This window comes from Physeter macrocephalus, chromosome 4 (genome assembly GCF_002837175.3).
Source record: "Physeter macrocephalus isolate SW-GA chromosome 4, ASM283717v5, whole genome shotgun sequence".
Lineage (NCBI taxonomy): Eukaryota > Metazoa > Chordata > Mammalia > Artiodactyla > Physeteridae > Physeter > Physeter macrocephalus.
The window spans coordinates 34,640,494-34,657,116 of NC_041217.1; the positions used below are offsets into that span (position 1 = coordinate 34,640,494).

The 16,623-nt window shown below is 42.5% G+C and overlaps 1 protein-coding gene across 1 annotated transcript in view; it reads left to right on the forward strand.

Moving 5' to 3' along the window:
* Nucleotides 1–16,623, forward strand: part of KCNH1 (potassium voltage-gated channel subfamily H member 1) — a 436,627-nt gene that overhangs the window by 47,142 nt on the left and 372,862 nt on the right. The window contains exon 5 of the mRNA XM_024133828.2: nt 7,478–7,596. Within this exon, the coding sequence (XP_023989596.1) occupies nt 7,478–7,596 (119 nt within the window). The remainder of the gene's footprint in view (nt 1–7,477; nt 7,597–16,623) is intronic.

Sequence of the window (16,623 nt, forward strand, 5' to 3'; positions counted from 1 at the left end):
CTAATATTTATAGAGTTAAGAGCACAATGCTGTGTATACCAGTGCATCCTATTTTTTTTTTTTTTTAAGCTATCTATAGCTCAGTAAGTCAATCACAGCCTGCCTTTGGGGTTCAAGACCAGAGCAGATGTAAATAAAGTCTCTTAACTTGTCTCACCCCCCGGCAGTCTCCTTTTCTCCTGCAGATTTGTGATTCCCTGATTTCTAGTTTCTGACCTGAAGATTTCTCAGTGCAGTAGCTCTTACACAGCGATAGGCTCACTCATGGTGAGTGTCATCTTGCTACCATCTAGAAAGGCCATTTACTTTTTTAACTGAGTAAACTCATAAATAGCATTTTAAAGGTAATCTGATATTTTCACAATTATTTTTGCAAGTTTTCTCTGAAAAAGGTGAACTAGGGGATGTAGTTGAGTCAGAATGTTTTCTTATCATCACCACTGGGACATTTTCAGGTGACGTGAGGGATTGTTTAGTAGGAAAGGCAGAGTTAACTGAGCATGCTCCCTGCATGCCACCTAAGTGTCTGCCTGGCATTCTCATGAAACCTGAAAGAAGAGATAAATCAGATTGATGCGGTGGGACTCACTGAGGTTTATTTTCCAGGAATAAAATGCTCTACTTCATTTTTCCTGCCTCACTGATGTATTTCCCTTGCTGATAAGGGTGTTGGTGGGTGTGCGTGTGCGTGCACACACACACCCTATTCCCTGTTACCCAAGGGAACCAGATATTAATTCTTTGTCAGTGAAATAAATTGGAGTAATACATGACTTGATTTCTAAAAATTAAAACACACATGCACACACACACACATACATGTACATACTCTTTAGCCCTCAATATAGGAATGCTGATAGTGGATCGTGCTGAATATTTCTTCCATGACATGACTTTATAAGCCTGTTCACTCCAAATGCTGTGGCAGATATGTTTAGACCCTCCCACCTGTCATGTCACTGTGCCCCTGACCCACTTCTATTTGGTGGTCTGTTTAGGACAAGGTCAAATTTTATATTAGTCTGTTGTTGATGGAAGAGCATGATAATTCTCCAGGTCTTTATCCTTGTAAGTCTATAAACTGCAGTTCTGGCTGTAAGGGTCCAATCTAGATGGAAAATACACTGCCATGTGGCTGGATTATTCTCCTGGCTTGACATTTCTTCTCGGAAGTTGTTCTCACATTGTGAGATTCCAGCAGGTCCAGCCGGGCTTTCAGTACAGTGCCTCAATTAGCATAAAGAGCCTTAAGAGTCTTGCTGACCTAGGCTTGTGTCGAATTCACTTTTGAGATGGAATGGAAGGGTGGATAATGGAAAACCCCAGAAAATCCCTAGGTAATTGCTTTTTGGCATAGCAATACAAGATGTTTTCCCACCATTAGATTAGACTTTTTAAAGTCAACTGTGCTCAGATTGTCTTTAAAATGACTGTGTTTTCTCTCATCATGTTGTGCCTAAGTTTGGGGCTTGGGAGTCGGGTGAGTGCATGCTAATGGTGACTCAGGAAGCCAGTTGGTGCCTTAACATTTTCCCACAAACGACACGCAAAGGGGAGAACACATGGGATCATTGGCGATAGACTATTTTAGCATCTGACACAAAGTAACTCCCCTTTGGCCCTGAGCTCCGAGCACATTTGATGGGCCCTGGGGATGCTCCCTGAACCCCCTCTTTTATTTAGTGTATCAGTTCTCATGACCCTTTTCATGAATTATCCAGACCCCTGACTTCCTCATCTCCTCTTTCCTGTTCATCTTTTGGCTACTTCCCTTTCTCTATGATAAAAAGTGCCCACAGGTGGCATGGAGCAAGGGATGAAGGCAAGCTAGGTTTGCTGTTTGGTAACAGCTCTGGTGTGTGTGTGTGTGTGTGTGTGTGTGTGTGTGTGTGTGTGTGTGTGTGTGTAAAGGCTGAATGAGAGAGTAGGTGGGAATTCTTGGTTGAAATGAGACTCAGTGAGGCTCCAGGCGTTTCATTTCTTCCTTATCTCTTGCTTTTCTGGTACTTTGGATAATTGGGAGTAGGTTGCAGGAGTGTTTTTCTCTGTCTCATCCGCCCTTCTAAGCCAGGAGCCTTGGGCAAGTGGGTAGAGAAGAATTAGAGTGTAGGGCTCAGAGTTTTCTCTTTACATTGTTCACCCAAGGATGAGTCACCCCTCTTCTTTTCTCTCTTACCTCACTGAATCATCTCACATTCAAGGAGCAAATTCATTTTCAAAGATCCACTAAAGTAAATTTAGTATTTACTTGTAAATTCAGAGTTAAAATTGAGCCAAGAGTGGACAATAAACGGAATGTAAAACTCCAGAGGAGATCTTTAAAGGCCAAAGTTTTAGAATATTCAGGGCTGAAGGCTCCGGCAAGCTGTTGTAACTGCCAACCCTTCTCCAGGCATCTTCATGCGGGATATATGTGAGGTGTTCTTGGGGAAGAAAGAGTGTAATGGATACAAGCCACAGGCCCCCTCTCCACCACCAATATTAACATTTTCTCTCTCGGCCCTTAGGATGACTGAAAGGTGATGATTTAGTGACTTCTGCTTGAAAAAGCCTTCCTAGGTTTTTGGTTATTTGTACATCAATAGGGCAAAGATCTGGGGCTTGAGGACACCTAGTCATTGTCCACATTGACCTGGTAGTCTCCTGCGTCCATTGTTCTCTGCTAGATGTTGGGTTATGGCACCAGCTCCTCTGAGAGAATCTGACTCTTCAGATTAGGACAAGCCTGGCCTCATCGCCTCCTCACCAGGGCGAGGATACTTTAAGGAGTCCTATGCAACTTCTGTTCCAAGTGGCTCAGCATGGTTTCCCAGGGAGGGGCCTGTAGGTCTGTCTTTCCTAGTATCTCTGGACTTACCCTGGGAAGAACTGGAATTCCAGCTCATCCCAGAACCATCTCTTTTGGCCTAGGGAGGATACAGGGATGTGTGGGCTAAAGCAGCCGAGTGGGGGACTCACCCCAGGTGAAACCAGTAGCCAATGTGGGCTCAAGCAAGGGAGATAGTGGTTGTCCTTACTGAGAATGGAGAAAGGACCCAGTAAATCCTTTTTTGCTGCTTGCTAGATTGCAAACTGCATTCCTGTCCTTCTGTCCTTTTTTCCCTTTCATGCTTCCTCTTCCCCTCCTGCTCGCCCCCTCTCATTTTTCCTGATCATGTGATGCTTTTGATCTTCCCATGGCACCCCCAGCCCTGCCTCTGCCTGCCTTGTGGTGACGTTTATGACAGAGCTGGAAGAACCCTGAGCTAGGGGTTTCTTCATTTGAGCTCAGTTCACTGTTAAACTCCCAAATGGGATATAATTGGAAGGGTGGGTGCAGAAATACCTCCTAAAACTTAACAGAGTTTGTAAAATGGGCTACTTATATTTTGGGGCTTTATGTCTACTGGAAACCCAGGTAGAAGTAGGACAATGAGAGAACAATTTGTTCTTCATGCACATTTATTCAGCATACGCACTTACTGGGTGTCTTTGGGGTGTTTAGCCTTATGCTAGATGCTGACCTTAAGGAAATGTCCAAGAGCCCCTGCTCGTTACAGTCTGTTTGGAAGATAGGCAGACAGGTGAGCAAATAAGAAAAATAAAGCCTAATCAGTGATCTAATCGAAGTCTGCCTAAGGCAAATGGGGGTACACAGGTTGGAGCAGGCAATTCTGCTAGGGTAGGGTGGTACCAGGGAAAGGCTTCCCTGAAGGCAGCTGCCTTATTTTCCTTGTGGAAAATGACCATGTGGCTTCCCTTAAGCAAGATCATCTTGAGCTGGATTCTCATTGGCTTATTCTCACCCAGTTGACCCTTTGGACAATAGGAAACTGATTTTTCCAGGAATGTTTTTCCTGATGGCTCTGCTATGAGGGACATTGTTGGTCCAAATTGTACATGTATATTCCACCAAACCCATTTGCTTCTCTTCTGTGTTTTCTTAAAATTTTTATTAAAGTATAGTTGATTTATAATATTGTGTTAGTTTCAGGTATACAGCATAGTGATTCAGATATATATATCTATATATATATTCTTTTCCATTATAGGTAATTATAAGATATTGAATATAGTTCCCTGTGCTATGCAGTAGGTCCTTGTTGTTTATCTATTTTATATATAGTAGTATGTATCTGTTAATCCCATACTCCTAATTTATTCCTCTCCTCCTTTCCCCTTTGGTAACCATAAGTTTGTTTTCCATGTTTGTGAGTCTGTTTCTGTTTTGTAAATAAGTTCATTCGTATTATTTTTTTAGATTCCACATATAAGTGATATCATATACTTGTCTTTTTTAGTTTGACTGACTTTCTTCTGTGTTTTTAATCTCATTTCATGGCTGTCACTCCAGTCACCCAAACCAGGGACCCAGAGGCCACCTGGCTTGCCTCTTCTCTCCCTCTACAGCCATTGATTCTGCCTCTGCAGCTGTTCTCAAGTCTCCCCTCGTCACCTGGCTCAGGCCATAGCACTGGTCCAGGCCCTCATGGTGTCTTGCCTGGGATTCTGACTGGTCTTCTATCTGTTAACCCCCCTCCGCCCTCTTTATAGTCCACTATCCACACAGCCATTTTGTCCTAAAATTCCCCTACTATATTTAAACTCCTTCATTGGAGTCCCTTCGGGTTTCAGGTTGAAGTTCAAATTTCTTAACTTGCCATCTAGGTTGTTACCACCTAAGTTCTTCTCGGCCTGGCCCTTGACAACCTCTTTAACATTACTTCAAGCCGCTGCCTGCATCCTCCTCCCCTCTACGGGCCATGCCCCATTCATCTAGCTATTAAGAAGTTCTTACTCTTCACTGACATATTACCCTGTTTTATGATTTTTCTGCCTTCATAGGTGCTGTTCCTTCTGTGTGGAATGTCTATCTTTTCCTTCCTGACTTCCAGTAGCTCCTACTCATCTTTTAAAAGTTTGCTGTAGTGTCACCTCCTGTGGGAAGCCCTCTCTGACTGCCCAGCCTGGATTAGATATGCCCTCTCTGGACAGTCTTGGCCATAGCGTCCTCTACTCACCTGTTACAGAATTTAGCTTACTATATCATACTTTTTTATTTACTTATCAGTCTTCCCTACTAGAGTACAAGCTCCTTGAGGCCAGAGTCTGTGCCTTTTTTCATTTTAGTATCCCCAGGATTTAGCACTGTGATGGTATTTACATAGTAGTTATGTTTAGAATTAATATGTGAATGAATGATGTTCTTTCATCTGGCTCAGCATGAGTCCTGTTGTAAAGTGTCTAGAGTCCAGAAAGGACAACATGGGGGTGGAGCTTGGGAAAGAACTTATTTCCTTCCTTCAGAATAGGCAGAGTCTACCTATCCTGGTAGAGGTGTGACGGAAGGTTTCACACTGCCTGTCCATTTCCCAATCCAACACCCACTCACCTTCCTGTGCCCTTCACTCAGCCACCTGAGAGCCAACTCTTTTAAGAGCCACATTCTTGAAAAGAGAATCAGGGCTAGAGTGAGGGGCTAGCCTGGGCCTGGGGAAATGCCCTGAAGTCCAGGAATCTTTCTTTTAATTTTTTGAGCCCTGCCAAGCAGGGTTTGGGATATCTGCCCTGCTAGCTCCCTCCTATCATTGGTACCAGAGGGTAGGTTGTGGTGGTGGTGGATGGGTAGGATTGAATGGGGGGGCGTGTTTCAGAGCCCTTGCTGATGTTTGAGTGCACAACTGTTTTCTCGCCAGTTGAAAAATATACTTTCTGCTCCTCTTGAAAAACTTTGCAGAATTCAATTCCAGCTTTGTTTTCAGCTGTCGGAGAGCCTGACTCTGAAAGAGACTTTAAAAAATTCTAGTCCACGGTTCACACAAGCAAATTCCAGTGAACACTTTCATGAATGGCCCATTTGGGGAAGCTGTCAGATACCCCTGGAGAGTCTGGGCTGTCCCCTCCTGTCAACCTCAGTGGGAGTCCCCGCAGCCCGACCACCGTGAGCCTCTTTTCAAGGTGGCCCATATCTCTGCTTAATGGCATCGGGATGGATGAAAATGCCACTATCTTTTATTAAAGCCCAGAACTTCTGGAATGAGATAAAAAGTAACTTGATTTGCTATTCTTGTTATGTTGACAAAATTTTTACAGATCTTGATTCTTAAAGGTTGTGCAAAAACAGGGCCATCATTCTGCTTGACCTCCTTGTCCTCTGGATTCTGAGTCTGTCTTATAAAGGTGCTCCAGGGTAAAATTTGGTAAATGAGATTTCTGCTGCAAGGCACTGGCTACTTCTAAACTCTAAAGGACAAAAAATCAAATTGCCTAGTCTTGCTGTTAGCTGTCATGTAAAAATATTTGCATGCTCTGTTTATTTGCTGTACCCCACATCCAGGTCTTTGGAACTCCCTCTCCCCAAGCTTGGTTTTGAGAACCCCTACAGACTTTCAGGGGTCTCATGAGGCAATTGACATGGTCATAACTTGATGCAGATGGCTTGTTGGATATTGGAATGGATGGTTGTCTTTGGGGACCTTTAAACGATTCCTCATACATATTAAAATCTTAGTAAAGATCACGGGTACATCTTAGATTTTGGAGTATAGAGTGGTCTGGATTAGAAAAAGACCAGTGTTTTACTTTCCTTGGAGGAACTAGTCCAGAGGGCCAAGGAGGCCTCAAGACAGTCTTTGTTTTAGCCCACTAAACTTAGCCACTTTGTTTTACCAGAAAAATGCATCCTGCATTTAAGGCATGTAGATAGAGTATTTTAATTTCCACTTTACAGATGAGATCATTGAGGCCCAGATAATTTAAACAGTTTGTTGGTGACCTCAAGCAGGCCAGAGGCAGAGATGGGATTTGTATCCAGATTTCTCTACTCTTAAGTTCAGTACTCGGCTCTTTGCGTTTCTAGTTTTAAGGGGACCTACCTGCCATCAGCTGTCCTTCCCCCATCCTAGAGCAGACTAAAATCAACTAGTATTGTTCCCCACGTACCCACGGATTAAATTCATTTCTTATTCCCCTGGCTTTGGAGAAGGTAGTGCATGGAATGGCCATTTGACTAGCTTGTCTAGTCATTTAAAACCCAGAATCAGCTTAGTCTCTGCTAGGATCAGACGACAGGGGGCTTGGGAACAGCCTGAGCCATAAAGTCAGAGAAACATCTTGATTACCTGGTGTTGTCTGGCAGAAAAGCCTTGGGCCAGAGTGGGGAGATCTGGGTTCTAGACTCTTAGCTGCCTAGGCACTCTGTGCCTCGATTTCCCTAGTTGTAAAACAGTGCTAAGACCTGCCGTACCTGCTTCACCGAGCTATGATTAGGGTCAAGTGAAAGTACAAGGGAAAAGTGCATCACTGCACAGATCTGAGCAAGTCTAGGTGCTTTTCTGATCAGCAAATCTTGATTGCGAGGATGGCCGAGTGACTTGTGGATGTGCAGGAGGACATGGAGGGTGGGCGTCTGCTTCTGACAGGGTAGCCCGTGGTATGAATGTCTGAGCCTCTTCAGGACCTGGTTGAACCTGTCTCTCCTATCTTCCACATTCTCCAGGCTGGGGGAAGTTTGCTCGGCTGACCAGAGCACTGACAAGCAGCAGGGGTGTCCTGCAGCAGCTGGCGCCCAGCGTGCAAAAAGGCGAGAACGTCCACAAGCACTCCCGCCTGGCCGAGGTAAGGGCAAGGGTTTAGCTCAGCTTAACCCTTACTCACTTCCATGGGGTCCCTGGGCTGAGAAAATGGTCCACAGTGAGTGTGATGGCTTGGAAGGGACCTTCAGGACCCCAGACTCTTGTCTTGGCTGGGCTATTCACCACCATGTGTGACTTTGGGTAAGTGATCTGACTCCTGTTCGTTGTGTACTCTCACATATGTAAAAGGAACTGCAAACAACTCCATTCAAAATTGGTTGAGATTACAGTTGTCAGCTGACTCTTGAAGGAGTAGGGAAGGAGCTAGAAGTGCTATGTACATGAAGGGGGTTTTACTTATAAATCATAAACAATTTTGTTATTTGAGCAATACATTCTATTATAGGAAAAGAAGATACAGGAAGCAAAGAGGAAGAAAATAAAAATCACCCAGAATCCCACTAACCAGATAACATTGTTATAATTTTTGTGGACATGCCTTAACTGTTTTTTGCATTTAAGAAATATTCTATTCCTAAAGCCTAAGAAATACATTTTTTCACATTAATGAAGTTGAGATGTATCTAAGAATCAATGTGTATATTTAAGGTGGGTTGTATTGCCTTTTCTTCATTTTATAAAGTTATGAACATCTTTCCAGGTTAATAAATATACTTAAAATTATTGCTGTTTCCATAACCCTTGTAGGAAGGAAAACTCATGGTGGTGGTATTCTCCCTTTTGCTGGCACGAATGAGAGGCTGGGAAGCCTGGACTAGATGTTTGATCAGGCTTAATGCACCCAAATTATTATTATCTGTCTTTGGTGGTCCTGCATCCAAATCACTGTTATCTCCCTTTGGTGGTACCTGGTCTTTTTTTTTTTTTTTTTCCAGGTAGGACCAATTAAGAGCATTATACTTTCCATGCAGCAAATTTCCATCTTACCCAAAGATGACAGTGTTAGCTGTCTCTCTGCCTGGTGGTGGCCAGTCAGTTCCTGATCTGTGCTGAGATGACAGGGCACTTTCTGACCTGCCTCTTGGCTTTCATATCCCTGAGGTCTGAGAAACTCCCAGCACGGTGCAGCTGACAGTGGGTGCTCTGCATCTGTGCACCAAATGTTGAATGGGTTGATTACAGAAGATGTCCTTATAGCAGCCAAAAGCAGTGGGGATGGGGGCATTCATTTGTGTCGTGTTAGAGAAGGTGAGATACTTGGATGATGGCAGCATCGGTTTTGTCATGATGTGGGCTCACCTTGTGGTAGAAAGAATAGTAAAGGAGGCCCTTCAGCTCACAGCCTGCGCTTTCTCTGTCCCTGCTGCTTCTTTTGGTTAATGATGTTCCCTCCTCTCTTGCTGCTCTCCACCTTGCTTGCTCTTATCCAGCCACATTCCTTGCTGTTCCTCTCATACACTAGGCTTGCTCTTCCCCCAGACTTTAATGTTCTACTCCTTCACCAGCTGCAAGTCTTTGCTCAGATGTCATTTTCTCTATGTGGCTATCTCTGTCAGAGATACAAGAACCGGTAGGATATTTGTATGTTAAGAGATTGATTGTAAGGAGGTGGTTGTGGGGACTGGGGAAGTCCAGAATTCGTGGGGCAGCTTGGCCAACTGGAAACTCTTGGGAGGAGCTGGTTGGTGCTGAAGTCCCAGATGGAATTTCTTCTCAGGGAAACCTCAGTTTTGCTCTTAAAGCCTTTCAGCGGATTAGATGAGGACCACCCAGATTATGGAGTATAATCGCCCTTCCTGCAAGTCAGCTGATTGTAGATGTTAATCACGTCTACAGAATACCTTCACAGAAGCACTTAGTGTTTGATTGAACAACTGGGTACCATGGCCTAGCCAAGTTGACACATGAAACTAACCATTACAGTTTAATCCTTGTCAGTTCGGCACCCGTATACATTTCCTTAAACCATACTTAATCTCCAAATAAAGACAATAACAAAGTCATACTTCCACCTAACATGATCCAGTTATGTTGCATTTTACCAAAACATACCAATCCTTTCCCCAGAAGAGGATGCAAAGTCCTCGGGTGAGATCTCCACTCCTTGATATCCTGTAACTTAAACAGTGTGATGTAAACTTAACTCTTAACATCTTATGTTAGATAATAAGGGGACAAGAGAGGGAAGAAAATAAAAGTATTTGCCTTATATATACACTATATATATATATATATATATACACACACACACACTATATAGTGTATATATATATATACAAACATTAATAACAAAATAAGAAATACTCATTAACTCTTAACCCTCTCCTTAACCTGCTCTACGTTATGCTCCACTTAATGGCTTCCAATATACTATACAGTTTACTTATTTATTGTGTTTATTGTTCACTGGTATATCCCAAACATTTAAAACGGTGTCCAGCACATAGTAGATGCTCATCAGTAGTAAGTGTTTTTTTTTTTTTCCTTAATTGATCGAATGGATGAAAGAAAGGAAATGATGTTAGTGTTTTTGTCTAACTGTCTGGCATGAGTAGTTGCTCATTGACTGGCAATATGAGGCAGACATCTGGGTCCCATCCCAGGGGCTACTAAATTTTAAGTAACCTGGCTAGAGGCTTATGGATTTTATTGATCTTTTCAAAGAACCAACTTTTGGTTTGTGGATTTTCTCTAGTGGTTTTCTGTTTCCAATTTCACTGATTTTTGCTCTAATTTTTTCTTCTGTTTAGTTTGGAATGAATTTGCTCTTCTTTTTCTAGCTTCGTAAGGTGGAAGCTTAGTTTATTGATTTTTGATCGTTCTCCTTTACTAATGTATGCGTTCAATCCTATAAACTTCCCTTTAAGCACTGCTTTCCCTGCATCCCACACATTTTGATAGGTTGTGTTTTCATTTTCATTTTGTTCAAAATATTTAAAAATTTCTCTTGAGATTCGTTCTTTGGTCCCAGGTGTTATATAGAAGTGTGTTGTTTAATCTCCAAGTATTGGGGGATTTTACAACTGTCTTTCTGTTATTGATTTCTGGTTTAATTCCGTTGTGATCTGAGAGCAGACATTGTATGATTTCTATACTTTTAAATTTGTTAAGGTGTGTTTTATGGCCCAGTATGTGGTCTATCTTGGTGAATGTTCCATGTGAGCTTGAGAAGAACGTATATTCTGCTACCGTTGGATGAAGTAGTTCATAGATGTCCATTATATCCAGTTGATTGATGGTGTTGTTGAGCTCCACAACATCCTTACTGACTTTTTGCCTGCTGGATCTGCACATTTCCATTAGGGGGTGTTAATGTCTCCAGCTATAATAGTGGATTCATCTATTCTTCTTGTAGTTCTATCAGTTTTTGCCTCATGTATTTTAATGCTCTGTTGTTCGCTGCATACTCGTTAAGGACTGTTATGTCTTCTTGAAAAATTGACTCCTTTATCATTACGTAATGCCATTCTTTATCCCTGATAACTCTTCTCGCTGTGAAGTCTGGTCTGTCAGGAATGAATATTGCAACTCCCACTTTCTTTTGCTTAGCATGAGTATGTTAAATCTTTCTTCATCCTTTTATTTTAATCTACATGTGTGTTTATATTTAAAGTGGGTTTCTTGTCGACAGCATATAATTGGATCTTGTTTCTTGATCCACTTTGACAATCTGTGTCTTAATTGGCCTATTTAGACCACTGACATTTAAAGTGATTATTGATATAGTTGGATTGATATTTACCATATTTGTTGCTGGTTTTTATTTGTTGCCCTTGTTCTGTGTTCCTATTTTGTCTTCCACTCTTTTTCTGCCTTTTGTGGTTTTAACTGAGCATTTTATATGATTCTATATTTTCTCCTTCCTTAGCATATTATACTTTTTTTAACATTTTTTTAGTGGTTTCCCTAGAGTTTGCAGTATACATTTACAAGTAATCCAAGTTCACTTTCAAATACAGTGGTCCCTAGGTATCCACAGGGGGATATGTTCCAGGACCCCCCACAGGTACCAAAATCCATGGATGCCCAAGTCTTTTATATAAAATGGCATGGTGTTTGCATATAAATTATTCACATCCTCTCATATACTTTAAATTATCTCTAGATTGCTTATAATACCTAATACAATGTAAACACTATGTAAATAGTCGTAAATATAATGTAAATGTTATGTAAATAGTTGCTGGTGTGCAACAAATTCAAGTTTTGCTTTTTGGCACTTTCTGGAATTTTTTTTCTGAATATTTTGATCTGCACTTGGTTGAATCCACAGATGCAGAACCCACGGATTTAGAGGGCTGACTGTAATACTGTATGTAGTGCTTCATGGGTAGTGCAAGTACCTTGTAATAAAATATTCCTAATTCCTTTGTCCTGTCCATTGTGCCATTGCTGTGATTCATTTCACTTATTCATAAACATACATAAGCGTATATATGTATACAGTATCAAATACATTGTTGCTGTTATTTTGAACAAACTGTTATCTGTTAGATCAATTAAGAATAAGAAAGGGCTTCCCTGGTGGCGCAGTGGTTGCGCGTCCGCCTGCCGATGCAGGGGAGCCGGGTTCGCGCCCCGGTCCGGGAGGATCCCGCATGAGAATAAGAAAAATTGGGACTTCCCTGGTGGCGCAGTGGTTAAGAATCCGCCTGCCAATGCAGGGGACACGGGTTCAAGCCCTTGTCTGGGAAGATCCCGCATGCCATGGAGCAACTAAGCCTGTGTGCCACAACCACTGAGCCTGAGCTCTAGAGCCCGTGAGCCACAACTACTGAGCCCGTGTGCCACAACTACTGAAGCCTGTGTACCTAGAGCCCGTGCTCCGCAGCAACAGAAGCCACCTCAGTGAGAAGCCTATGCACCACAACAAAGAGTAGCCCCTGCTCACCGCAACTAGAGAAAGCCCGCGCGCAGCAACGAAGACCCAATGCAGCCCAACATAAAAAAAATTTAAAAAAACGTTTTAAGAATAAGAAAAACAAAAGTTGTTCTTTTACCTTCCCTTATTCCTTCTCCAGTGTTCCTCTTTTTCATTAAGTAGATCCAAGTTTCTGACCTCTATCGTTTTCTTTCTCTCTGAAGAACTTCTTTATAAATTTCTTGCAAGGCATTTCTGCTGGCAACAAATTCCCTCAATTTTTATCTGAGACATCTTTATTTATCCTTCACTTTTGAAAGATAATTTTGCAGGGTACAGAATTCTAGGTTGGTGTTTGTTTTCTCAACACCTTAAATATTTCACTCTACTCTCTTCTTGTTTGTGTGGTTTCTGAGGAGATTTAGGACGTAATTCTTATCTTCGTTCCTAATAGGTTAGGTTTTTGGGGTTTTTTTCCCCCTCCAGATTCTTTCAGGAATTTTTGTTTGATTTTCTGCAGTTTGAATATGCTGTGCCTAAGTGTTTTTTCTTTTCTTTTCACTTATACTGCTTGGTGTTTTCTGAGCTTCCTGTATCTGTGGTTCGGTGTCTGACGTGAATTTGGGGAAGTTATCAGTCATTATTGCTTAAAATATTTCTTCCATTTCTTTCTTTCCTCTCCTTCTGGTATTCCTATTCCATGTGTGTTATACCTTTTATAGTTGTCCCACAGCCCTTGGACATTCTGTTTTATTTTATTTTTTGGTCCTTTTCTCTTTGCTTTTCAGTTTTGGAGGTCTCTATTGACATGTCCTCAAGCTCAGAAATTCATCCCTCTGCCATGTCCTGTCTACTAAGGAGCCCATCAAAGGCATTCTTTGTTTCTGTTATAGTATTTTTGATCTCTGGCATTTCCTTTTGGTTCTTTCTTAGAATTTCCATCTCTGCTTACATTGTCTGTCTGTTCTTGCATGCTGTCTGTTTTACCCGTTAGAGCCCTTAGCATACGAATCATAGTTTTAAAAATTTCTGGTCTGATAATTCCAGCATCCCTGCCATATCTAGGTCTGGCTCTGTCTCTTCAAACTGTGTTTTTTGCCTTTTACTATGCCTTGCAACTTTTTGTTGAAATCTGGACGTGATGTACTGGGTAAAAGGAACTAGGGTAAATAGGCCGTTAGTGTGGTATAAGATGTCGGGGGAGAGGAATCATTCTATAGTCCCATGATTAGGTCACAGTATTTTTGTGAGCCTATGCCCCTGGGCTATGGACTTCACAAGTGCTTCTCAGTTCTTTCCCCATTTAGACCAAACAAGATGAGGCAGCATGGCCTGCAGTGGTGTATTTCTCTTTCCGTATGCCAGAAGCTAGAGCAATTGGGTATTTTTCTATCCTCAGGTGAGTTAGGCTCTGATAAAACCCCCCAAATTAGGCTCTGGTTAACTAGTTTCTCCAGAGGGCGGGCCTTTTTAAGAGGAACAGAGTGCTGTGGTGTTTTTAAAAATGGTTACTTTTCTATTCCTCTTTCCAGGAGCATGGGGGTACTTTTCTCTGATTTTTACTGTGAGAATCTGGTGGAGCTCCTGGAAGTAAAACTCACAAATGTGCGAGGCCCCTGCCCATGACTGGGTCCCCCTAGAATTTTTAACTCTCAGATTTGTCCATGCTGAGCCTCCAGCAATTTGCTAGTTACAGTTTAGGCTTTCCTGTCCGGTACTAGTTCTTATGGAGGTTTCTGCTTCTGGGTTTTTCTGGCAAGTTGTGATTCTCTATATTCACCTGTCTGTCTCTCCAATTTTTGGTGCGATAGTTTGCCCTCTGACCTCACCTCTTGTGTGGAACTAAGAAGAGTTGTTGATTTTTCAGTTTGTACAGCTTTTTACTTGTTAGGATGGAATGACAATTTCCAAGCTTCTTACAACCTGCACCAGAAATTGGAAGCTGGCTAGTAAGTTTTCAACAGAGAAAAATCTTTTCCCTGTCTAAAGCTTACAACCAGTGTCCTGCTGAGTTTTCTCACTGGTAAATGCCGTTGATCAAATGGAGATTGAGTAAGAGTAGGGACACCTCATTGAAACCTCTCCCACCTCCAGGAAAAACATTGACGCAATGCACAAGTGTCTGGGAATAGCAGTTTTGCCTTTCAGTGGGTTGCACATGTGATTTCCAAGGCCAACTTATATCCCTGTTTGAACTCAGGCAATCTGGCTTTCGTCCTCACATTAGTCCTCTTGTCTCCCTCCTGGACTGATTCTAGAAAAGAAGGAAGCACGTACTGTGTGCCAGGATCTGTGCTGCTCCTCTTCTCCTTTAATCCCCTAGACATCTTGGAGCAGTTTTATAGAGGGGGAAACTGGGGCACAGGGAAGTTCATTAACTTGTTTGTGGTTCACCTGGCAGTAAGTGGTGGACTCTGGATTGAGAACCAGGTTTATGTGACTCCAAACCCAACCTGTCTCCCATGTGAGGCACTTCCTTCTGAGCACTGTCTCTTCTTCCCAGCCCTCTGCTACTGCTTATACTAGGGTTACCATACCTTCCAGCTTTAGACCTGATAGGGGACCATGGTCTCCCTCATCTCAGGATGGGACACCAATCCACTTCATGTGGCTATTCTTCAGCACTCCATCCTCTTCCTTCAGGCTAGTGTGAGCACTTGTTCTTTTGGAGGGCCAGTTTATTTTCAGACCTTAAATATATCTTATGTCATACATGCACCCTAATGTTCATGGCAGCACCATTTGCAATAGCCAAGACAGGGAAGCATCCTAAACGTCCATCAACAGATGAATGGATAAAGAAGATGTGGTATACATATTTATAATGGAATGCTATTCAGCCATAAAAAGAATGAAATAACGCCATTTGCAGCAACATGGATGGACCTAGAGATTATCATACTAAGTGAAGTAAGTCAGACAGAGAAAGACAAATATCATATGATATCACTTATATGTGGAATCTCAAATATACAAATGAACTTATTTACAAACAGGAATAGACTCACAGGCATAGAAAACAAACTTAGGGTTACCAAAGGGGAAGGAGGGGGAGGGATAACTTAGGAGGTTGTGATTAGCAGATACAAGCTACTATATATAAAATAGATAAACAACAAGGTCCTACTGTATAGCACATGGAACTATATTCAATATCCTGTAATAAACCATAATGGAAAAGAACATGAAAACATATATATATATGAAATGAATCACTTTGCTCTACACCAGAGACTAACACAACATTGTAAAGTAACTATACTTCAATGAAAAAAAAATCTTATGTCAGTACATAGATCAGGCTAGAGGACCCTTTTCACAGGTTGAGTTCTCTGGGATGCAGATACTGTGTAACATCTGTGAAAGAAAAGGGGGAGGAAGCAGCATTGGGCAGGGAGAGCATCAGACACAGTGCAGATCCGATTGAGGCTCTGCCAGCCCGACAGGGAACTCTGCAGCAGAGGCGGCGGTAGAGCAGCCCCACACAGAGCAGGAAGGGCCGGGCTCCTCAACCACCTTCTTGCTCAGTTATTGGCACGTGCCTCCCTGGGAAGCTCAGGTTTCTGTCCCTTAGGAAGCCAACGGGAGGCTGTCACCTAACTGCACACTCCACAGCGGGGCAGGGAATCCTTTCTTGAAGCAGGATCTAAGTCTGCCACCAGCTTGCTTCTCTAACTCTTTCTGCCTTTATAGGAAGGAAAGTCAGGGTTGGTGTACGAGAGAACATCCCTCCTGCTCAGCAGGATTCACTCTGTGGTCTTCATGTGGGAGTGATCCTGCTGGGCTTTGGTCTGGCTGGGACAACTCTTTGCTGCCAGCTTCTCTCTTCATGGAAAGGCTGGGGGGAAGATATGGACAAGAAACCATCTTTTCCTGTCACATCTTCTCACTCTTCCCTATGAGGGACCCAGGTCCAGATGAAATCTGAGCTGTGCGTTTGTGATGGCTGGGGTGCAAGCACGCGCATTCAGCTACATCACAGCTCACAGCTCATGACACTCAGCGTCTCGCTGTAAGGAGATCGGGTAAATGCCGTATGTGCTGTTGTTTTTCATGTAGGTGACAGGCGTAGTGGGCTGAAACAGCATCAAATGTTACTGCCCACTTGACAACTTACCGAGTGATTTCAGGCTAGTCATTTCACTTCTAAGAACTTCATTTCTCTCTCTTTCTTTTCTTCAAATGGAGGAATTGAGTTCAGCTGAGAATAATATGTACTTATAGATTTGTGAAGAGTAAGGGAGGTTG